Here is a 25,258-nt window from a genome sequence, read left to right on the forward strand (position 1 = left end):
GGTTAACATGGATGTTTAGAACCGGATCTAGTTTTTTAAAAGAACCAAATCTTTTTCAAATTTGTATGCATTTTTATAGAAAAAAACACAAGTATTATTTATTATATCCTACTATTATTGTAGTGAAACGTTTTATTAGTTTATTGTTAAAATGAGTTCTCACATTGGTTTGTGTCGCATAAAAACACAGTAAAAGACCCAGTCGTTTGAACGGCTCTTTGAAAGGAACAGATCCAAAAGATTTGAATCCCCCAAAAGAGTCGAAAGTCACATCAGTAGTAAGAAGTATCCAGTTTAAAATGCACTTAAATAAAGTACAGATACCTAAAATGTATACTTAACTACTTTTACTTCGTTATGTTCACCACTGCTTGCTGGAAGACCATTCTAGAGATGTTTTTAATTGGTCAGAAACATCGAAACTCAGGTCTCACAGTGTGGAAATCAAACATGGCACCTTGTTGTTGGCATGCCCACCAGAGAAGTCAGGATTTCATTTGAGAAGAAACAAGGTACGAATGTATTGGCAGAAACATTCCAATTAGCGTGTGTGCTAGGGCTATTCTGAACCTGGAGTTAACAACGGTACCTATTGTGAGGAGACAGAATCAGATCAGCACTGCTATTGTCGTCCTTGAATCGTGTTGCCGGGAGAACGACTATCAGCAAGCGTGGATACAATGACGCTTTCTGGTCCCAATATAAACTGCCACATCGCGTCGAAAAATTACCATCGAGTTTGTGTACAGAGGATGCAGAATAGCAAATTGAGCAAATTTTAAGTTTTCTCAGATAAAAATTAGGATAAGTATTCTGAATTCAACCCATTGCAATTCATTTTCTTTTGCAGGGCAGTCATCTCGTCCACATGCACACTCAGCTACACATGCACTCTCATCTGCACGAGTTCATTTAAGCGGGTTCACTCGGTCCATTCCTGTCCGCACACTGGGGTCTCTGCTGCTGTAATAATTATAGTCAATGTTCCGCACATCACCAAAATCAAACATCGCCTCTTCATCACATTTGACACCAGGTCATTTCAGAGCTGCTATTCCAGAGACAGGGAGATAATACATGCTGTGTTCTGATTGCCTGCTGTTTAAGATAATGTGTAGCATAAGTTTAACTTTGTGTAACTTTGTTGGTTTATTGTACATACTGTCTCCATCTATTTATAAGGGACTACTTCATAAACTGCCTGAATATATCACTTGCTTGTTAATCACTGATATGGGAACATTTAATATGAGAGTAAGGACTGACCACGCCAGAACTGAGATGGGGAAAAAGGACTTTTGGCTGTTCTGGTTCACAAAAAATGGAATATATTTCAAGAACATCTAAAATATGTTGGCGCCACAATTGCTATTTATTTATTTTATATTTTTATTTTTTAATTGATTTATTCTTTTTTTATTATATTTTTAAATGTAATTTATTATTATTAATTATTATTATTATTATTATTTTTTTTTATAGATTTATGTAGTTTTTCTTTTTTGGGTTTTTTTTTCTGTATTTTCAGCCTATAAAAAAGAGAGTCTAAGTGGTCTCATCTCTCATAAAGATAAATAAAAATTATAAATCATCATTTATCATACTAGCATTACCATGACACCAAAACTCTGCTCTGGTGTCTGGAAGTTGTGAAAAGTAAACTCTTACATTTGGAAAGTGAGGAATATGTTTGGAACACTGCAAATCGTTTAAAATGAACTAGTACAGTGTTTCAAATGTTAGAACAGTAAACATCAGGTACAGTGTCTTTAAACTCATCTGCCTTGAGCATATTCAATTAGTAGTGTTTAAATCGCTCAAAATACCTAGAAAAAACATGCCAAACATACTAGGATTTGGCATGTTGTGTAGTCATTTTGGTACAAATGAAAAAAAATCAAAAAATCTGCTGCTCACTATGTCATCTTTAATATACTTTATTATCCCTGTAGGAAGATCAGTCTTTTGCATTTGACCCATCCCTCCATGCTGCTAAGCGGACAACCAGTTCACGGCACCTGGGGACCCATTTCCAGGACTACCTAACTCGAAGATTACCCTAATGGTTCTGTTTTGTATCTTTTAGCAATAATATCCCCCTCAAACTTCCCAAATTGTCTCTGCCAAGGGTTAAAATCAGGCCATCATTTACTTGAGCTCCCAAAACTGTTCTGTCCCCAGTGTTCTAATTTAATCTGAGTCATTAAATCAAGAGCGAACGTAGCTAAAACTTTAGTCTTGAATAGGCCTCTAATTGGCTGGAGGTTACCACGTAGTCAAGGCCAGACGGGGCTGCCAACTGGAGAGCTCCTTCACTTGGAAAATGGAGCACTTGGTCGGTGATTGCTTGATTAGCTGCTACCTTTGAAATCACAGTCATCGGAGGGAATTTTAAACTTAAAGAGGGAGTATTACGCAAAATCGCTGTTTTTTTTTTAGCTTCCTACCATGTTATAATGTTGTTCCCTCATCAAAAAAATGTCTGAAGAGGTTTTAGATCTCATCCATGCATGTTTGAGTAATTCCGTGATCTCTCCGGAGAATATTTGAACTTTCCGTTAGCAGTAGGATTCTGTGCAAGACAACACAACACAACAATTCTCCATAAATATACAAAAGCATGATACAAAACTGTAAAGAACAACATGACAAATGTGACGTGATTAGCAAGATGTGCGCTGATTGTGTTGTGATAGCGCTCTGAATGGGTAGTAATTTAGCATGGAGAGCAAAAACAAAACTGAAACGTAATAAAAATTTGAATACATTGTTTTCAGCGAATATAGCATTTTCAAAAACAATTAAAAAGTAACATGGTGATCTAAACATGTTATATGTTAGCAGGTAATACCCCGTAGAAATGAAATACCCCCTTTTTAAATTGCACTTTTTGGAATAAAAAAGCTCTCAGAAGTTCATCATAAACTGAGACTGTCTACATATATTTGTATCAGCAGCTCTTGAGGTTAAAATAAGTCAGTTGTGTGCTGTCTGAATCTAATAAAATGTTTTATTGTCCGATAATTAGGAAGGAAGGTTGTTAAAAGTGTCAAAAAACTAGATACGCATTTTAGCAAGACACTTAAAAGTATAGAGTAGTGTACGACCATGGACCATGCAATTACCAGGATGATTGAAGGACTACACAGATATAAGGTCACATGGTAATATAAGAAGAAAGTGCTACAACTGAAATCACATTCTATTGTCTAGAAATATATTGGTATTGAGTATCGAGTCTATTCCTCAGTATCAAAATTGGGTTTGAGAATTAAGTATCTTGACAACACTAGCAGGAATTGCACTTTGCGTTGTTAGCTTTATGTCACAACAAAACCCGCTCTGATCTCTGAAAATTGTGAAAAGAGCTTATAAACTCATCAAGGTGAATAACTCGGATGCTCGGAATGAATAAGGTTAGTGAGGAATAATGTTGGATCACTGCAAACTGTTAAAAATTTATGTTTTTAAGCGAGTAAAAATCATATACAGCTCCTTTCGAGTTGGCTTAGTCATTGGTCATATGTTTCTTCCCTCTTTCTTTCTACAGCCATTTGAACTCAGTTGAATACGACAACACTTTGGCTTGAAAAGTAAAAAAAGGTAAAAGCTTAAAACTGCTTAATCATCAGGACTGTGAGATTTATTAAAGCAACCAATGCCCAACTTTGGTAAATTACTTAATATTTATTTGACTTGCAGCGCTGTCAGCTCCTGGCTGCTATTTAATCAAATATCACATTTGAATATGTTTGTATTTGGCCTCCAAAGAGCTGGGATTGAAAACCTCATAATGGGATTCAGTAAGCAAAGCAGTGCTTGATATTTAAGACCATAGAGGTGTTTTGAGGTCAGCTTTTTAGAGGAAAAAAGCTTAGGATTTGATGCTTCTGGACAGTAAGAAATGTTGTACAAAGAAGTGGGTACATAAAATTGTACTCCAATGATAGTACTGTTACTTAAAGACCACATATTGTGCTTGTAGATGTACCGTAAATTTCGGATTATAAGCCGCTACTTTTTTTCCACGCTTTGAACCCTGCGGCTTGTACAGCAGTGCGGCTTATTTATGGATTTTTTACTGGATAACGGCCCCTGGGTTTTATTTTCACGGACAAGCCTTCTACACGTGGCAGATAAATATGGCAAAAACAACTTAAGTGCATTAAAAAAATACAACTCACCAAACCGCTGCATCAGAGGGAGCCCTGCGCTGATTATGTGATTATGTCTACTCTGCTCCGCAGTTTCTTTCAAAAACTCTAAAGGCGTATCGTTTAATCCCAGGTGCTTATTCTCCATGTGCCAAAGCAGTTTTGAAGGTTTCATTGCCTTATTTGCTTTTCCCGTATGTTACGTAGAGCGGACTCTGTGCGTGAGTCACCTGCAGCGACAAACCCAGATTTTAAGTAGGCATTGTCTGTTAAATTTATCTTTCTTTTTCTTGGAGGTGTAGTCTCCTCTTCTGGCTCCTCAGTTGTCCTTTTCCCCTTTGTTAAAAGCTCTCCAAAGACTTTTGTTTTGGCTCATTTTCACTCGCTTGTGGCTCTACTTTTGGGCGACGTGTCTGATGTGTTATATGTGATACGTCACCGCGGAGACAAGAGCAGATAATAAACTTGCTACAACATCAAATAGATTTCTGTGGCGATTTCCAGCAGGATTTTCATGATACATCTACGGACGAGCTTATTAGTGTGTCATTAGGGAGGGGCGAAAGTTGCTCCTGACCCATGTGTGCACAGCGTCTGAAAATCAGGGCTCTTTACGCAGGACTGTGAGCTGTGTCTGTGTCTGTGAGACGTGAGACGTGAGACGTGTTTGTTTTGAACATTGTTCCGCGAGTGTGACGCTTATTTTGAGCAACGAAAAATAAGAAAATATAATTTTATTTTAAGATCATAATAATCTTCCAATTTAAACTACAACAAAAAAGAGCTAACACAAATAAAATACACTTCAGCCACGCAGAGCCGCAGTATAAGGCTGAAAGAGGCGCATACGGCTCCGGAGCCGCGGGTTGCTGACTCCTGAAATAGAGCCACTGCACGTAAGCTCGACATCAATGAATCCAACTTGGTCAATGTAAAAGACGACAAAAGTTTTCAGAGGAAATAAAAGCAGATTTTCCGTTTTGGTGCAGTTTTATTTTCTAAACCTGCAGATGTGTTCATCCCGTGTTGTTGTCGTGTTGGTTCCAATTTTCAGGCACAGTTTTAAAAAAAAGCGTGTCAGTGCACCGTCTTTCTGTGTAAATATCTCATGTTACAATATGAAAACCTGCGGCTTTTATTCAGGTGCGGCTTATATATGTACAAAATTGATTTTCTCTTCAAATTTAGCTGGTGCGGCTTTTAATCAGGTGCGCTCTGTAGTCCGAAATTTACGGTAGATATATTCTCTGACACCTGTGGATCATAAAGTCATAATGTGGACATTTAAAATCACAATATTAAACTGAAACGCCTTAATAAAAGATACAACTCTGCTGACTTCCTCATTAAAAAACTGCGTCGCTGTAAATGTCATCACAACATAGAGCCGCGCAGCTGTCGGCTCGTCCTATGGATAACTGCAGATCACACTAGGGGGCGGCAGATTTTTTTTTTTCAATTTGTACCAAAATGACTATGGCACGCTGCTGAATCATACGCGTATCACAGATAAAAAATAAAATAAAATTGGGCATATGCTGGTGGCGGTGAAAACGGCAAAATAGCGTCTTGAAAATAAGCAATTACTCAAATATGCACGAATCACTCCAAATACAACTTCGGGTGAGTAGATGGTGAGGGGTAACAACTATAACATGATTTAAACTCTGAAAAGTTGATTTTGCATAATAGGCCCACTGTAAAAATATGATTCCTCAAGTAAAAATGAATTTTATTGTAGGTTAAAATAGTACTTAAGTAAAAGTGGTTGTAAAGACTAACTCTTTTGGCATGAATTTAAAGAGCAAAACATGAAATAATGCACAAAATCTAAGCCACACATATTAGAAACCTTCTTGCTGTGCATATTCATACCTTTTAAGTGATGTCCTCAACATTTTAACTAAAGGCACTCCTTTGTCTGAAGCTATGTTGTTGTTTTTACAGAAACTTTGTTTTTAAACTCCAAACACCTTCACTAGAATCATTTAGATGATTTGAGCCCTGGAATTGCCTACCTCTACTGAACAGAAAGGTAAAACGTAGCTGTTAACCTGAAAAGTACTACTACATGACATCACAAGGTGGAACAGAGTATTTTGAACTTGGACTAATAATGCCCGATTACTCAAACATGTGCGAATGAAACAAAACACAACTCCGGGTATGTTTTTGATGAGGTAACAACATTACACATGGTTTAAAGCTCATGAGAGTCCATTTCGTGTAATACAGTACCTTTATAGGCCTACACAGTAAACATACAATGCATAAACCTCTTTTACAACACGCATATGAATAAAAGGCAATCTGTGACAAGAGGCCCCTTTATGAGTTGCTATGGTTACAGAATAAGTTTAGTTCTTATGAGTGTTGAGTAGCGTTACATCAGAAGTAAACACTGTTAGCATGTTTATACTAAAACTCAATCCACCTTTGGACAATGGGATTTTTCAGTGAAGGCCAGTACACAGTGGAACATGCTGCCGGACTCCGTTAAGTCATGTGTCACAATGAAAAGTTTTATGATTTAACTAAAAAAAAGCACTTTAAGAGCATTCAAAACTGTAACCAGTCACCTCTTTAGGATTGTATGAATGTCACTTGTCTGTTTTGTCGATGCACCAGACCAGCATCCCACCATAGATATTTATACAAGAGGTACTGAAGTAAAGCTAAGTATTGCCAGCTTCAGATACCTAGTCTTAGTAGTACCACCTGCCACTGGAGCACCATCTTCCCCAACCCAATTTCCATCGCAGCAACCGAACCATCAGCCTCCTCAATATTCACCATCACCTGTGTACAAACTCTTCTACAAACCCTCACTAGGTTATGCAATATCTTCAAAACATCCCATCTTCCGACATCCTAACCGTCCACAGCAAAATGGATTCTCGTGATATTTGTGAGTTCACAGACTTGCGGGAATCCATCTTGGCATTGATGTTTGTGTCGAAGCCAAAAGGTGAAATGCCAAAGTGAACCAAAACAAACATGGTGATCACGACAGATGTACTACCTATTTGAGCAAAAATATGGGCTATTTTGTTCGTGAAAATGTGCCGAAGCGCAAACGACTGGTGCGTTTGTGGACGGAGGAAATGACTGTGTTTGTCTCAACTGAATGTAACACAATTTTGATTTATTAGCTTGTTCGCTGTTGTGAGGCTTTGATCAATCAGATGCAAATATTCGGCATATTTAAATATTTATTCCGGGGTGAGCCAGGTCAGTGTTAGGGACTTACACTTAAAACCTGCGAACAGTTTAAATCTCAACAAAGATGTTCTGAAATGCATGAGATTCTTGTACTAGTTCAACAGTATATTTAATTGTTCTGAAATGTAAATCCTCTTGGACAAGTTTAGAATGTTCACTGCGAATTGAGTCTGAAAATTAAGTCAAATTGCAAATCGAATCACAGCAAGACATTTGTTCAAAATCGCCTCATGGTGTATTTACCTACAGGTTGCATTGCAGACAACAATTCTTGCAAGTTTTAAGGTTCCGAAATAACTTTCTACCATGTTATAACATTGTTCTCTCATCAAAAACCTGCTTGAAGAGTTTTTTTTTAAATAATATGTCATCCATGCATGTTTGAGTAATCTAGTGATCTCTCCCAGGCACTATTTGAACCCTCCTTATGATACAGTTCTGCTTGGCTCAGTCTAGGTTTGTACTTATGATCTCTCTGCTCAGCTGGTTCTTTTTGTTTTTCGACAGATCCCGCTCCCTGGAACTACTCTGCACCTCCGCCTCCGACCCAGCTCTCCACGACCGTTATGAACACCTCAGCCTCCGACCCAGCTCACCTCAACTGGTAGGAACACCCCAGCCTCTGACCCCACTACCTACGACCTGCTCAAAGACTCACTTATCTCCTCCGCCAATCTACATTTAAATTTCCGTGTTTGTAAATAAACTTTTTTTCAATCTCGCGTCTGAATCTTCAGACATTACGACAGTTATGTGTTAGCAGTTAGGACCCCGTAGACATGTAATACCCCCTTTTTAAATTAAACCCGTCAACATTCTGAAATGCATAAGATTCATGTGTTAGTTCAGCAGTTCATATTTCACTGTTTTCTACAATTCAAATTTGCAACTCGATGTTTGTTCAAAACTGCCTGGTGGTGTATTTTCCTGTTTGCATTGCAGACACTTCTTCCTCCAAGAGTTTTAAAGGCCACAGTCTGTCTATCATTTCAGTCAATGCATTCACTCACTAATTATACCTCAAACATTAGTCCCCCTTTTACAGCTCTGGTTGAAATGTTATTGATTGAAACACTGACAGAATACAACCACATGCCGAGCACTTAGTTGACACTGGCGCATTCAAATGTGTAGTTAATTTCCTGACAAACTATACACTTGTCTAAACAGAGCCATGACCTTGCACTTTGGCGGTAAACAAGCAAACATGTTTTCCTCTGAATAATCCTCCGTGCAAAGGTGGAAAGTAACTATTTAGAAATACTCACATTAAAGTAATTGAGTAGATTTTTGGGGGTATTTGTATTTGTATTTGTACTTGTTTGAGCAGATATCAATAGTAAAAAAGTCACATGCACAGGACAGACATGAACCTTTCCTGAATACCTTTAGAACGATCTTAAACTGTATTACACATATTTCAAACTCAGCCCCGCCAAATCTGGCCCGTGGTGTAATTATATTTGGCCCGTGAAATTATATCAAATGTGCATTAGATCTGGTCCGCTGGTATACAGTGAATGCACCACTAATACTACAAATACCAAAATGCTTTACTAGTGCACTACAGTCGAGACCAGCGAGCGTCCCTGTTTTTCTCTTGACACTCATTAGCAACCAAGCTACTGGTCACCTCAGCCAAATTAATTGCTACAAAGACAGACATAATTTATTTTATTTATTTACATAAGAAATGAACACTACTGATGTGTCTTTTATTTCAAATTTAATTTCTCATCAAACTTGAGATGTTCCAGATTTTGTCTTCAAGCAAAACAAAAGTTTGTTTCCATTTGAAAAGGTTAAACATTACTTGTCCGGTGTAGTAAATTTTTCAATAAACACTGAGTTTGGCCCATGAATTTGTCTTAGTTTTTAATTTTGGCCCAGTGTGAATATGAGTTTGACACCTCTGCTGTATCAGAACAAATATAAGACACATAATTTGTTTTATTATGATCATTGTATCGGAGTCAGTATTGAGCATCAAGTCCTTAGTATCGAAATCGAGTTTGGAACTTTAATATTATGAAAACACTAGTATAATCCTACACATGTCAATTTTTCCTCCTTTCTACCACTTTCAATCTTACAAACACAGCACTGCATCGCCTGCTCTGATTGGCCACAGCTCAGAGAATATGCAGATTGTTATATATTCAATTTTACACTTTTTGATTGACCTAAAATTCTTCTAAAACTGTCAAAAGCGAGTAATCTTTTTCATGTTTTACTTTTACTTAATACTAGTTTTGGCAGCAGTGCTTGTAATCAAGTACATTATTAGCCATGTATTTTTACTTGAGTACAAATTCTCAGTACTCTTTCCATCGCAAACCATCTCGGAGGACTTTGAAACCGCAAACTCTGTCTCTCCTCTCTGTCTCTCTTCCACTGACCAGCGTGTAAATCTGATAACGCGTTTGCACTTATTACACCTCCAGCTCCACTCCAGAACTCCATGCTGGCACAGAACTGCGTGTTAAGATTTTAATGCTTTAATAAAACATGTAGGTATTTGGGTCGGGTATATGTCTTTTATGTTTGGGTCACTGTTCGAGAAGATGTCTGCATTAAGACATGAAAATTGTTCGAAAAATCAGATCGTCAGTCACTACAAGTACCTAGGGATATGGCTTGATTCTTTTTTTTTTTCCGAAATGCACATAGATAGTCTGCTTACTAATGCAAAATCAAGAGTAGTTATTTTTTAAACCACTACAAAAACTGCTTTAGAGTCCTCCCGATCCTCGATTACGCAGATTCAGTCTATAGATCAGCATTAAAGACCCTGCTACACCAGCTCCATGCGATTTGTCATGCAGCGATCCGTTTTGTTACAGGTACTGCACACTTTACTCCCTGGTGAAGTGGCCATCTCCGCACACCCGCACACAAACACACAGGTTATTGTTCATTTACAAGTCTTTAATCATTAAAACTCCATCCTACCTCAGCTCACTACTAAACATCCACCGCTCTACCTGCAAACTCTGCTCCAACAGCTGCATTAACCTGGTGATTCCTAAAGCCCACACAGTTTTTGGCTGCCCCTCATTTCAGTTCTCTGCAGCAAGTGACTGGAACCACCTACAGCAGCAGACTTAGTTCATTTTTACCTCTGTCGACTTCTAAAAACTCAATCCAGAGTATTTTACAGAGTGCACATGTTTATAGCTTTATATCTTTAATCTGCAAATGTTTCACAGTCTCACATTATGATTGAAGTGTGAGTGTATTCTGTGCTGTATTGTCCTGCTTTTTGGCCAGGTTCCCATTGCAAAAGGCCTTCTCAATTGACTTACTTGGCAAAATATTGAAAAAAGACACTACTAGGGCAGTTTCTAGCTATTTTAGGTCTCTGTGCATGTGAATTTTCATGCATGTATTTGAGCAAAATTGCAAAAGTACCTCTTGAGGTCAAAATACTGTAAGTCCACTGTTTACTGTCTTTTTTAATACTTTAAATTCTGACGTACAGTTGTCTGTTTATTTCACACCTCGACAGTTTCGGCTTCAACTTTCTCAGAAGTGTCACGTCTTACTTGGAGCAGTAGGACAACAGTGCCATTTGCAGTCTGACTTCTTCAGATCTGTACTCCAGGTGTGAGAAAGTTGGTAAGCCCCTCATCACAGTTTATAGTCTAATAGGTGCGTTTCCAGATCTTGATAGGCTCCCCTGATCCAGTGATGGAACTTGTTGCTCTCTGTGCCTTTGACCTTAGCGTTGTCCCAATCCATGAGATGGTTTTCCCTCTTGCAGTGAGCCGATACTGCGGACTTAAGTCGTTCTTGGTGGGGTTGTTCGTTCGTGCTCGGGTGCATGTTTTGATTGCTTCTTGTACCAATGTATAGTAATGATAGAAGACCTAATGAACTTAATCGGACTATTACGTTTTTTTATTGCCCGATAATGAGGACGTGCGTGTTACACTATGACAGCAAACTCCGCTCTGGCCTTTAAAAGTTGGGAAAAGTGCTAAAAAAATCTTATAACAGTGAATAATCAGGATGCTCGGAATGCGTAAGGTGAATAAGGAACAACTTTGGACCACTGCAAAACTAGAATTTATCCACATGATGTAACAAAATTTGGACTTACACCTGAAGCAATTTGACAAATGGAAACAAATACAAATCAATTTAATATTTAATTGACTGCTCACGTCTAAATATAAAACTGAAACAAACAATAAAACAATAAACAATAATATGGGCTGTGCGTTTCTGGGTCAGTGCATTGTTGAGATTTAGATGTTGTTGGCCGAGGTTTATCTCTCCTTTGTTGTTAGCCAATAATCTGACCAGAATCACAGCAACGAAAGAAAACTTTAAACTGCTGTAAGTAAATTTCCATTTTGATTGAAAGAGACTGTACCTATGTTCCCACAACTCTAGGTTCCTTCGGCTCTATTTTTTCACATTTAAAGAAAGCTACTTGGACTGCATGGCAAAACACTCTTGTCCAGTTATCAGAATTTAGTTTTCTTTTGCTATGGAGCCTACTTGGAATAACTGAGGGATTAAACTGATATTTTTTAAAGTAAATCCACAAACTTAACCATAACCTTTAACCCAATTAATGTGACATACATAGAGTTGACCCCAATTGGGAATAACACTAATATCCTCATGCCAATCCAATCCAATACTAGACTGATTGGCTAAGCTCCTTGTTGCTTTGATGGCTTTGGGATAGAGAATTTGACCTTCAAAATGCATCAAGAAAAACTGACATACTGACCTATATCAACTAATATGGACTGCCCCAACCATCCCTTTTCACCTTCTAGTCTTGAAAATAAATCAGGACGTGGCATCTCAAAGCCCAAAGCTCGGTCGTCTCTAATCTGTATCTTGGGAGCAATCAGCATCTCTCCGCCTCTATCCAAGTAACTCCTGAAATACTGGGGAACTTTAAATGCTTCATTACCAGTACATAAATTATAGTTTTCGTGGGCAGGCGTCTCTAACACTGTAGGGACTATACACATTCAATCCATGGGGACCTGCCTACCTTATGGAGACAAAAAGCAGGTTCTCACAGCAAAAATCCTTTCTTTATTAGATCAACTATGATTTAAAATTCAGATATGGGTTAAAACAGGTTAAGGTTAGAGTAGGGTTTAGGTTAGGCAAGTAGCGACTATGGTTAAGCTTAGGATCAGTCTCCATGAAATGAATGTAAGTCAATGTAATATCTCCAAAAAGCCCAACCCAACATGTGTATACGTTGGCATTGGTAGAATCGTAACCTTTTTGGTGCCATAGAGTTACTTTTCAACAAACTGAGCCCTACACCTGGCCATAAAGACTCTGTATCAGATTTTTTACTGTCTTAAAAACAAAAAAGAACAGAATTTGTTTATTTGAAACAGTTGGAGTGGTCCAAAGTTATTCCTCACTTAGCTTAAGCATTCTGAGCATCTTATTTACTTACCATGATGAGTTTACAAGTACTTTTCACAACCTCCAGAGACCAGTGCTGAGTTTTGCCATCACAGTAATGCTAACAACAACTACCATGTTAACTGATCACTTCACAAGTACTGGACAATAAAATGCTTTACAATTAGACGCAGACAGTACTTAATGGACTTATTTTGACCTCAAGAGCTGCTTATACAATGTATGTCACTGGCAAGACACATTTTGCTCAGATGCATGGGAAAAATCTGGTACAGGGCCTTTTAACTCAATGCTTTATTAAATAACCAGGTTACACAACTGGCACTACACTCACAATAAACCATTTACGCTCACTTTAGTACATAGGGTCTCCAGTTCTATATCTTTTGACAATGAAAAGAAGTGATCGCAAACTTTTCTCATAAAAACAACGGTGTCTTTCCATAACAAATGTTTGCACTCCTAGCGTCACAAACATGCTACATACTCTATTAAAAGATATGAAGAAAGTACTGCCCGAGGCTTTATGGTATGCTACGTACTGTTTATCCTCATTATCTATCCTGTGCATGTATACCCTAACACCACACTATACGCTCTTATTTATAACTTCAAAAGGTGTGAGTCATGCTAGGCACATTTTAGTGTCTGAAAGAAACATGTTCCCAATTATTCACAGTGGATTGAATCAAAGCTGAACGAGGGGGCCGGATTAAAAAGGCAACTTAGAAGTGGGAGAGATAATGAGACTAAATCAGTATTTTATGTAAATACAGCCCCGCTCATTTAACCTTGCAAACACAATTTTTGTAATTTGCTGTTAGGTTCAAAGGGCCTGACCTTGTATCTAGGCATCGGCTAATGAAAATGCTAAATAAATATCAAGCAACAGTCTATACATAATACATTTAGAATCATTTTTGATAACACTTTATAATAACTACAGTTTAATAAGGGGGCGTTAGGCAAAATTTACTATTTGCAGTTTTCTACCACATTATAACACTGTTCGCTCATCAAAAACTTGCCTTATCGTTAGCAGAGAAAGCCTGTGTAATCCTAAACCTACAAGCCTACGTCACCCTAAGAGCCGTCTATGAAAAAATGCACTACGACTTCACAAACTTGATATGATGTGCAGTAGTTTCATTAGCAGGATGCACGCTGATTTTACTGTGATAGCGCTCTAAAAGGGGAGTCACTTAGCGTGGGGAGCAAGGAGTAGCAGGGACTCATAGCATCAAAAATTTAACTGAAACTAATTTAACATTTTAATATGTTGCTTTCATTAAGAATAGCATTTTCAAACCAATAAAAGGTAACATTATAATCTAAATATGTAGGCCTAAAACCCCATAGAACTGTTCTCCTTCTCTTTAATAACGCATGAACAAAAACTGAATCCACAATGAGCAAATTGTTTATTAAGAATAACATAGTACCGACACATCAATCAAAGGCAAAGTAAGGTGTAGTTATTATAAAGTGGTACCTGTTTTTGCAAACATACATGAGCATTCAAGATGAATTTCTTTCTTATGTAAAAAGATGGGAAATTAGCCAAATAAAGACACATTTCTACGTGTGAAAACTATTCAAACCAGTGAACAAATTATAGACGTCCAAGCAAATTTTTAACAATTCAACATATTTCACTGGAGTGGTTTGTAGGCCTATTCACATTCAAATGCCATTCGTCTCCTATCTCCATTCACAATGCAATTTCAGCACCATACCCACCATTCAAAACTGTCTTTTTGTGAAACCAATGAATGATCAAATACACTCGGGAGAAGGAAAGTACCCAAGTGTAAATATCTGACATCAATATTCTTACTGAGAAATTAACAGAGAGTGAAGATGAAGAAGTAAGCAGACAGCTGAGAGGATTACAGTTAAAGATGGCAGTGTTAAAGCTCCATAAACAATACACGGCAATTAGATCAGTTAAGTCTTTCAGACCTTTATTTAACCAGGACAGTCCCGCAGAGATTGTGCCCGGGATAAGGATGTACCAATCCATTACTGGTATCAGATACTGAAACATTTGCTGGATTGGATATTGGCCAAATATCAGTTCAACTGATGTCCTTTTTGGAGATATAAATTGAAGTAATAAAAAAAAATCTCAGAATGTTTGAACTTTACTCACAAGAAGCTGTTCTGTAGTCACTTGAGAGATAACTAACACATTTGAATCAGCTCTGTCTGATTATATTTTTGTTTAAGGAAAAGAAATGCTGTTTTCGGTCTTTGCACTGGTAACAAAGACTGGTTGACGTTGGGTATTGGCAGATACTTAAAACTATAGTATTGTAATCGTATCGGAACTGATAAAGCTGGATCGGTGCATCCCTACCCGGAGGAAACCACAGAGGCAAAGGGAGAACATGCAAACAACTCATAGAAAGGCCTCGTGCCGCCCCTGAACTGAACCTAGGACCCTGGTACTAGCTGACACCCTCTTGTTTATTCACAGTTTCACTTTTAAGGGAAAAGTACAGGGGACTGGCTCCAGTCTTCCAATATCTTCACAGACTAGCGGAGCTGCTAAGTGGATGATAGCATTAGCATCAGACACTGCATTATACACAACCAGAATTGCCCAGGAAGATTAAAGGGCCACTATCCAAGTTTAAAGGTGAAGGGTCTGAGGCCTTCTTTTCTCAATGTGGATGTTTTTTGCCAGGAATAATCCACAAAATGTCATGAAACTTTACGATCTCCTTGGAGACAAATACATGAAATTGAATAAATGAAAGATAAATAACTTTATACCATCCTGTGGAACATTCCAAGCAAAGTCAGAGCCAGCGACAAAGCAGAGAATCAAAAATCAAATTCCCACTACTCTAGATTTACATTTTGCTCAATTTGTCAAAAAAAAAAAAAAAAAAAATCTCATTAAAACACTGAAATAACCAATAATGTGTGCTCAAACTATATACGCATATGATTCAACAGTGGTATTTAACATTGCATAACTTTTATAAAACATTTACCTCTTTGTTGAATCTTTGCATTGTCATTTTTCAGATTTAACTTTTTTTTGGGGGGGATGCGACGGGTCATACCTCACACTCCCGGGATCTGGACAGTGTGCAAGTGCAGGATCCCGTGCCGTTCCCGAGGACTTCCAATGCTTCTGGACTGGCCGCGGGGTTGTAGCTCATGTAATACTCTTGCAACTGGGAGCTGAGGTTCTGCTCTGGTTCGGGACTCTTTTTGCGCCGCTTCCGACCCACCACGGACCTCTCCTGGAGCAGCCTGGTGGCCCCCGGGTACCTCCTCCATGCGACATAGACTATTGTCAAAATGAGGGACATGGTAAAGAATAGTGCCACGCTTCCAACTACCACCTTGTGCAGAGTCATGTGTTCGTATTCCGGAGGTGGTGGTAAGGTTGATCTCGCGCGAGGCATTGAGTCTCTAGGATTCTTGCTCATGTGTCCTGGGACAGTTGGGTTGGGAATGGGTCTTGGCCTGTATGGGGGTAGAGGATCGTACATTTCAGTAGGTGCCATCGGTGGAAAGCCACTTGTAGGAGCGAAAGTTGGTTCGGCGGTTGCTTCCGAAATGAGTTCCGACATCGGGGAGGGAGTTTCTGTCAAAATGTAATCGGTCTCTTCGCAGATGCCGTGGTTCCTGGTAGCTTCCATGATCTTTTCCCCTTGGAGATACTTGGGACTACTGCAGATCATAGTGGTGTCTTTAGTTCCGCGGAAGTTTCTCAGCCAACCGACAAGGGGGCAAATGCCAGGGCCGCAGTCCCAGATGTTGCCTGCAAGACTGATCGAAGTCAGGGATATCCAAGCCGAAACAGCTTCCTGGGAGACGTTGGACAGTTTGTTGGATTCCAGATTGAGAACTTGGAGATTGGGCAAGCAATGGAAAACAGCTGGGTCTAATGTTTGGATTTCATTCCCAGAAAGATCCAACTTTTGAAGGGTATACCAGGTCCATGGAAGGCCTTGGTTGACCACTCTTATACGGTTCCATTGCAGATAAAGCGATCTCAAATTGGCTAGTCGAGGGAACAGAAAAAAGTTGATCCGTGAGAATTGATTGTGCTCCAAATGCAATTCCATAAGCTTCTGAAGCCCCAAAAAGGTGGTTCGGGTGAGCGCCTTGATCCGATTGTAGCCTAAATCCAGAAATTCCAAACTTCGACATTCCAGAAATGCACGGATAGGAATGTTAGAGAGGCCATTTGATCTGAGATGAAGATTTTGCAACTTTCTCAGACCATGAAACTGTCCTGGCTGAAGGACTTCCAATTTGTTGTAGGAAAGGTCCAAACTGCGAAGATTGGGAATCCCATGGAAAGTCGAATTGTGTAGAGACGTGATCCGGTTGGAGCTTAAAATAAGCTCCTTTAGCCTGCGAACTCCTTGGAATGCTCTACTGTCCACTGCAGATATCTGATTGTGATCCAAGTAAATCCAAAGGAGTTGACCGAGATGGGCAAACTGGTAGGGTAGCAAAGTATGCAGTTCGTTGTAGCGCAAAGAAAGTCCTTGACATCCTACTGTTATGTTCTCCGGGACTTCCAGTAAACTAGAGGAATCGCAATGCACGGTTTTTCCCTCGCATCGGCAATTGTTGGGACATGTGCGCTCTCCGTAGCTGTGGAGGAGTGGGGCCCTCAGGAGCAGAAGGAGAGGGAGGAGCAGGTGAGCCAGCCGCCCATCACACATCAGTGGACCTAAGGGGAGAAAAGAAAAAAAAAAAGTTCATCAATGTGTTTGTTGATGTGGTTGTTTGTAATTCAATTATATTTCCTAAAGCATAAGGCGACGACAGATGCTCACTGGTATGTGGCATTTAAAATATAGATGTTAACTCCGAGTGATGAATTATGGATGGGACTTAGCGTCTGGAGGGGCATGGTAGACGATTGTGGTGGTTATGTTTTGAATAGAATCAAAAAAGAACGCAAGGTGAAACATGAAAGCTAAAAAAACAAAAAACTGTGTGGTCTATGAATATTGTGACTTTCCCTAATTTGACTGTTTTATGTCAGTACTCCCCAACTGTATTGCCTGTGGAATCTGAGAAAAAATGATGTTAATGCGTTGTTTTCAGCTAAGATCGCATTTTAAATCCATAAAAAGGTAATACAGTGATCTAAATATGTTGCCTTTTAGCAATAATACCCCATAGAAGTGTAATACCCCCGAAATGAAGCATGGACAGAAATTTAACTCACAGTGAACAAATTGTTTATTAAGAATGACTAATGTGTGGTAACTACTAAATTAATACCCTAATCAAAAGGGAAATTACGGTGTTTTTACTAGTGATACTTCATTTTTAGTCAACGCACATGAGCATTCAAGGTTCATTTTTTCCTTATAAGATTGAAAATTAGCCAAATAAAGACAAATTTCTACTTGAGCGGACACTAACAAACGTCCAGACAAATTAGGGACAGTTCAACATAGATTTTGCTGTAGTGGTTTGCAGCCTCATTCACATTCCGGTGTCATTCCTCTCCAAACATCATTCACAATGCAATTCCAGCAACATCCTGACCATCCAAAATAGGGAGAAGGAAAGAGCCCAAGTGTAGATATCCAACACTGAAATTCATAAAGATTGAAAATACATGCTTGAAATGTGCTAAAACATGCCATACAGTAAGATCAGACACACAAAAATGTAGAAATATCTTTTTTTCTCCCTAAAACAATATTCAAACTTTGCATAGCATCTCCAAAACTACTTTCCAATATATGTCCCCACTATAAGTCAACTAATTGCATCTGCCTTCATTCACTCCCATGGACTATTCACGCATTTGTCATATCAGCTCCGTCATAAATTCCACATGGCATCACAACATTTGGAATTACAGCAGAGTGACAAAAGCTGTTTGAGTGTCAGTGGTGAGTAATGAACAACTACAAATCTTAGTTGACTGCTGTCATCTTAAAAAAGAAACACAACAGTAATCAGTAAAACTATAAAACTGCCGGGACACTGCGGGCTTTGAGTACACTTCTTCCAAATTTCCGAATAACTTTTGACTGTGAATTACAATCAGAGAAAGACACTCCACCACAGTTACTATAATCAGCGTAAGAACATTAACAACAATTCCAAAAGCGAAGATTCTTGTCCCACATTAAGGATTTCTAGGGCTTGTTTCAAATTTAACAGTCCCTTTTAATAGTCCTTTCACTCCCTGCAGTATACATTATAAAAATCTAAACAATAGTGCTTATAAATTCAACATTTTAAAAGGCATTTTGTTGGAAGTGAACCATGTGGAAATGACACAGTGACTATCCCAGACAGTTCTTTGGGTACAGGCCCTTTAATAGATTAAGTTTATGAGCCTTTATTGAAAATGGGTTGGACATATTTCACTTTACAAGGTGCTCCCACAGCACTTTACTTCCATTAAACATTCAAACTACTTCTGCGTCCACAGTTGCCTTGGGGCAGACTGATAGTGATGTGTCTGCGATTCTGTGCACTATGTCCACCGCCAAGTCGAGTTGCCCAACAACACAACACCAGCACCCAATCTTGGCAGGGATTAAAGTACTTTTAGTTTAGAAGGCAAATCAAAGTACCTACAAGTACCCAGTGTTTTGATAAATAAATAGCAAAAAGTATCAACCTTTTTCTAATAATCACAAGGGACAGACATATTGAATGGCTCTTGTTCTTTCGCAGCACATAGAAATTATGAAAATATCCTGCATAATCATTTGGAAAGCGCCCAAAGATCATTCACAAAGCCACAATAAGCCAGGATTAAAGCCTTAATCACTCCTGAGTGGGAATGAGAGGTGGCATGGGAGTGGGTTTATACAGACAGCAAATGTACTCTTGGTAAGCTATCTGAGGTCTCTCTCTGGCATCTAAGGCCAGTTCAGGTGATAGGTCTGGTTGTAAGATTAGTTTTTTATTGCCAGGCAAGTCCAGCATGATATCTTTCTGTATCAGTCTGGTCCCTGAGCGCTGCGTTGCGGCTCGAGACAGAACCAAACACACCTGTGCAATAAGGCTGGGAAATATGGCAATAAAAATCTAATTGTGATCTCATTCCTGTCCAATGCATGATCTTTCCGAAGAACTTTATTTACTAGTTCCATAATTGCATCGTCAGACCCAAAGCAAACAAAAACAAAGGGAACAATAGTGTGAGCTATTAGTGCCATTAAAGGTTGAGTAGGGCCGTTAAGGCTGAAACTGGAGACAATAGCTGTTTATAGTTTCAGTGTAGTTAGCTTCTCCCTTTAGACAGCTATGAGGCAATGTCCACCAACAATCTGACCAGAACTGAAGAAGCGGCTTGGGTGAGCAGGGAAACGTCCTCACTCCTACAACATTTTGTCCAGTTGACAGATTTAACTTCGGCTTTTGCTATAATGATACTAACTTTTACATGAATCTTGTGATCTGGATTCAAGAAAATCATGGTATAAATATTTTGCCGTATCGCTGACCTCTACCGTGGAATCAGATTTGTTTATTTCAGTGATGCATACGAAACGAAGGAGCTCGCTGGCCAGCTATCATTTTGAACAAACTATTTTCATTTTGATTGATTCTCCAGAAATCCTCAATGTTCTTCCGTCCCCTGTGATATTCTTTCCTTTCTTTTTTCCTGGTAAGTAGCCATATTTGTTTTGATACAGGCGGACAATGTGTATCCCTGATCGGCCAATGTCAATCACTCATTTCAATTCTGGGAGACAATTTAGATAACAAACAAACAGCTCCTCTTTGAATAATAGTCCCGTTATTTGCCCTTCTTTCTTTTTCTTTCAAACTCTTCCAAAAGTGAAACAGATTAAGCTAATCACCCAGACAAACAATCCGCCGCAAACTGGAGGTTACGACAAAGGCAGAGTCCGATTGGTCAGCAGCTTGCAGACCCCCAAAAAACACCAAATCTGGTTAGATACCTTAGTTTATTGTTAAGAGAACATTAACCCTTCATATCTGTGCTATATTTGAAAGAATTGTAGATATAAAAATACAAAATAATGTAGTTTGTAATTATGATATTAGAGACATTACAAACCATACAAGACATTAGACATTTTGACTTGAGGGGAGAGGGAGTGCATACATCCAGGTTTGAAGGGGGTGACGAGACCATAAGAATGGCATCTGTTCTTTTTTATCTTCTTATACGGGAGTGCTAGTGTGTGCCTGTGTGCCAGTGTGTGTATGGGTAAGTAATAAAACAGAAAAGAAACCTAAAGAAATAAGAGGAAAAGGGTGGAAAATTTAGAAAGCGGTATAATCATTTAGTGAAGTTCCAATATTTTTTCATTTCCTTTTTTTCAAACAAAATATACAGTAGTCAGCTTTATTTTTTACAATTATTATATAAGTTTTAAGGCTGTAAAACCCCTCACCACACACTTTATACACTTTTCTCAGACTGGCATTAACATTTTCTCACATTTCTCTCTTGTTTAAACACTTTAAAGTTCAAACCTTCGTAGGCGCCTTTGACAGTGCAGAATGTTTCATCGACATTGTGGGTTTTGTCGGGGAGAAAACGTGCAAACATACAGCACTTCAGAGTCACACTTCGATCGGACATTTTTGCTGTACAGGAGACACAGCACAGAGAGTGACTGACAATGGTCTACAGTCCCTTAGCCAATCAGGACGCAGAACACAATGCACGTTCATACGCTATAAAAAAAAAGCATACAAAACTGTACTTTAAAAAATCCACAAAAAATAGCGAGGCCGCGAAAGGTTAACTGCAGTGAAGGACAACTGTACTTGTTTTCTCCTTCCATCCCTCTCCTTCCGTTGCCTCTTTGCTTCTTTTATGAATTGTTTTTTTTTTTTTTTTTTTTTGCCAAATAAGGTCAATACAGCTAAGGGCAGTCGGCCGTGTACCTGGTCACACCTTGACCCTGAACGGGGCGCTGAACAGGACCACTCGATTGTTAGTGAGGTAACCCTCTGACTAAATGTGGAGTTGGTCTGCCTCATTTGTTGAGAAGGCCTGGCAGATAATTTTTTTTCTTTTATTTAAATTGTAGGGATAAAAAAGGGGGTTGGGGTCCTACAGCAAAGGTGGGGAGTTTTGAAGAATACATCGTCAGAAATTACTGATACAGATTAAGGTGAGTAAGTTGTTTTGAAATTATCATTTGACTGATGAATATATCTGCACTGGGCAAGACATATTTTGCTCAAATACACGGGAAAGACTTCAAATGTGTTGTCAGATTGAATCCAGTAGGGCTCTCCGTGTGTTGTTTGTGTTTTGCTTCGCTGTGCTTAGTCATGACATTTATGCATCGTCGTAACACTCACTCAGCCGCACTGTCCGCTGCGTCCGTGTGCTGAACAGCTGTGAGAATTACCAGCTCATTAAGTCCACCTCAAATGTCTACAGTAATTAGCAAAATCCTGAAATCGAGTCCTACAAACATCTCTAAAACTGTATGATGACATCAGTTGCAAAAGGCAGAATGACTCAGTGTGTTGTGTTCTGCTATGGTAAAGGATAAACACAGTAAAATAAAATAAAGAATCATAATCTGTTAACTGGACTAAATGTTGTAAGAGTGAAGACGTTTCGCTGCTCATCCAATCCACTTCTTCAGTTCTGGTCAGATTACTACTGGACACTGCCTCATATCTATCTGCAGGGAGGAGCTAACAACACTGAAACTAACACACCTATTGTTTACAGTTTCTGTTTGCAGGCTAGATCTAAGTGTGAACTGTGCCTGAGTCATGTTTTGCATAATCATTCAGGCCTCTAATGGGTGATTTCACACCTATTAGCATACTGGCTAGCCCTACTATTTTCGTTGTCTTGATCTGGGTCAGAGGATGGAGTTATAAATAGGAGATAGATTATGTCTGAAGGGCAAAGATGGATTGTCTTTCTTTCCTAACAAAAATATCTTCTTTAACTCCCCTCTCAAACCATTTCTTTACTCTGGCTATGATCTGAACTTCACTATCTTCAAAGGAGTGGCTCAGTGAATGGCTTTGAGATGGAGATGTACAACAGACTGGGGTCCTGAGGAGCTCTCACGACGGTACGTTCTCTTATGGAGTGGCTGTTTAGTTTCTCCAATGTAACGCTCACTGCACTCTTCACTACACTGAATGGAGTAGACCACATTGCTTTGTTTGTGGCTCGAGGTTTTGTCCTTTGGATGAACCAGTTTCTGTCTTAAAGTATTTGTAGGACACAGACAGGAATTTCATACTCTCTGAAATTTTCTGAAGCTTCAGACACACCAGCTGTAAAGGAAATTTAATGAAGTTAAATAGGCTCAAAACGGATGTTCTTGCAATTAGCATTACACAAGGGCTGCACATATTATAGGAGATCTAAGTTAAGTTTAACTATTTATTTTCAAGAAGGAGCCAGTAATTAAAATTGTGGGTTAATGGAGTGCAAAGATATGATTTCATCTGAGTAAAACTGGGTATTTTAGTATGCGAATGTAAACTTAATTCAATTTACATAAAGGAACTGTATGTAGTAGGTCTGTCATGATACCAAATTTGAAGTGTGATATATTGCTGAACTAAATATAGACATTAAATGATAATACTGAAACTAATTTATGCCACTGACACAAAAACCCAAGAGCAAATTTAAACCACAAAAACTATCCCAAATCTACAATATGGTTAAAAAAAAATCATGAGCTGCAATAAATAAACAGCAGAATGAAACACTTTAGTGATTAGTTTGCATCTGTAATGAGTCATAGAATGTATTAATTCAACCTTTTACGTCTTAAATGTTAGTATATAGCCAAAAATAACCAAACATTTCCCAGTAATGCAAAGAAAAAGTACACGCGATAAATATTGACCCTCCAAAAACTTGATAAACTATAAGCTGATGTTGTAATTATCACGACAGACCTAGTATGTAGCCTGTGCTCTTAATGTTAAAAAAAATATACTATAATCACAACTGAACATGGGTTGCCAGTGCCTTAACCTGCAGATAGAGAACTCAAAGACACAGTTTTTCTCATTTTCTCATTCTGTCATTCTATTTCTACTACTAACTGGTCCTTTAAATAATGATTGCATTAAAATGAAATAAAGTAGAGGAAAAAGATGTCCTATTTTGGATGACTAATTTTCATGCAGTTACACTTTTTAAGTTCCCATGCTATTACAATGCTAAAGGTAAAAAAGGCACTAGCATCGGTTTGTGATTTAATAGTGTTTGCATTGTTTTATCTATGTGCTTGTTGACACCATGTGCAAACTAACTTCCTTAGGTATAATAATAAAGTTGAAAGTAATTTCATAGTTTGCCACCGAGCGGATTTCATTACTGATAAGTGTAAGAGTATAAATTGCTGTCAGAAGTTTAATAGAGAAGTTATTTGTGTTTTGCATTAACTATAGATATAATTTATGCAAGGACAGACTTAAATAATGATTGGATTTATATAGCTTTCTGGATACTCAAAGTGCTTTCACGATGCGTTTTCTGCTCCTGGGGTCTGGACGTTAAATGAGTGGCTTGATGTTTGGTTGAAAGGCAAAGATGACGGGCTGTGGTTGGCTCTCTGGGGAGGAAGAAACTACTTCCTGGTTGAAATCCTGCTTCAGTCTAGATTTGAATTGTCAATTTATAAAGATTTACATCATTGTTACAGAGACATCGTAATGATCATAGCATTCAAGTACAAAAATGCCAACATGCAAGCAGTTCACTAAAACGAAAATATTGGTAAATGTCTAATTAGCAGAGAAATGTTATGCGGAATAAAATATTAAGGGCAAAATAATTACTAATTAACCCAGAATTAACAACTTACGACTTAAGCATGCAGATTAGCAGCTAGTTTACCCTAAAATTCAGTGTTACCATTGCTCCTTTTGAAGAACATTACATCCACTTAATGAATAACAATTTATGCAATGCCGGTTCACTCTGTATCGAGTTTCAAAACAATAAGCAGGGAATGTTTGTCTAAGTGTCAAAGTGACAGAATATTTTTGCATCTAATGAGCAAAGACAAAGCCTAATGGTAACTCATTCCTAGTCCTAATACATTTGAATAAATAATGTGTTTAAAGTCAAGTATATCAACGCGTGTTTCTAAAATAGTATCAGTTGTGTCAGACATATAGAACAAAAACTTGCTCATATACACCAACAAAGCAGAACACTTACTGATGACGACAACTGTTATACAATGTCCTTCTTAATAATAATAATAATGCATTGTATTTATATAACATCTTTCAATCAATCAAACTTTATTTCTATAGCACCTTCCAACAACCAAAGCCGACCAAAGTGCTGTACAACATTAAAAACAAGATAAAAAACAATAAACATCATACAAATAGCTCAACAAAGCACTTTACACCATTAAAATAAAGAAATGAAAAGAAATGTTAAAAGCCATTCTAAATAAGTAGGTTTTAAGTTTGGCTTTGAACAAAGGTAGGTCAGTGATGGAACGTAACTCAATGGGCAAAGAGTT

The 25,258-nt window shown here is 38.3% G+C and overlaps 1 protein-coding gene across 1 annotated transcript in view; it reads right to left on the bottom strand.

Moving 5' to 3' along the window:
• Window positions 1–25,258, bottom strand: part of lrrtm4l1 (leucine rich repeat transmembrane neuronal 4 like 1) — a 111,859-nt gene that overhangs the window by 83,700 nt on the left and 2,901 nt on the right. The window contains exon 2 of the mRNA XM_033975902.1: window positions 15,860–17,490. Within this exon, the coding sequence (XP_033831793.1) occupies window positions 15,860–17,490 (1,631 nt within the window). The remainder of the gene's footprint in view (window positions 1–15,859; window positions 17,491–25,258) is intronic.

Source organism: Periophthalmus magnuspinnatus, chromosome 12 (genome assembly GCF_009829125.3).
Source record: "Periophthalmus magnuspinnatus isolate fPerMag1 chromosome 12, fPerMag1.2.pri, whole genome shotgun sequence".
Classification (NCBI taxonomy): Eukaryota; Metazoa; Chordata; class Actinopteri; order Gobiiformes; family Gobiidae; genus Periophthalmus; species Periophthalmus magnuspinnatus.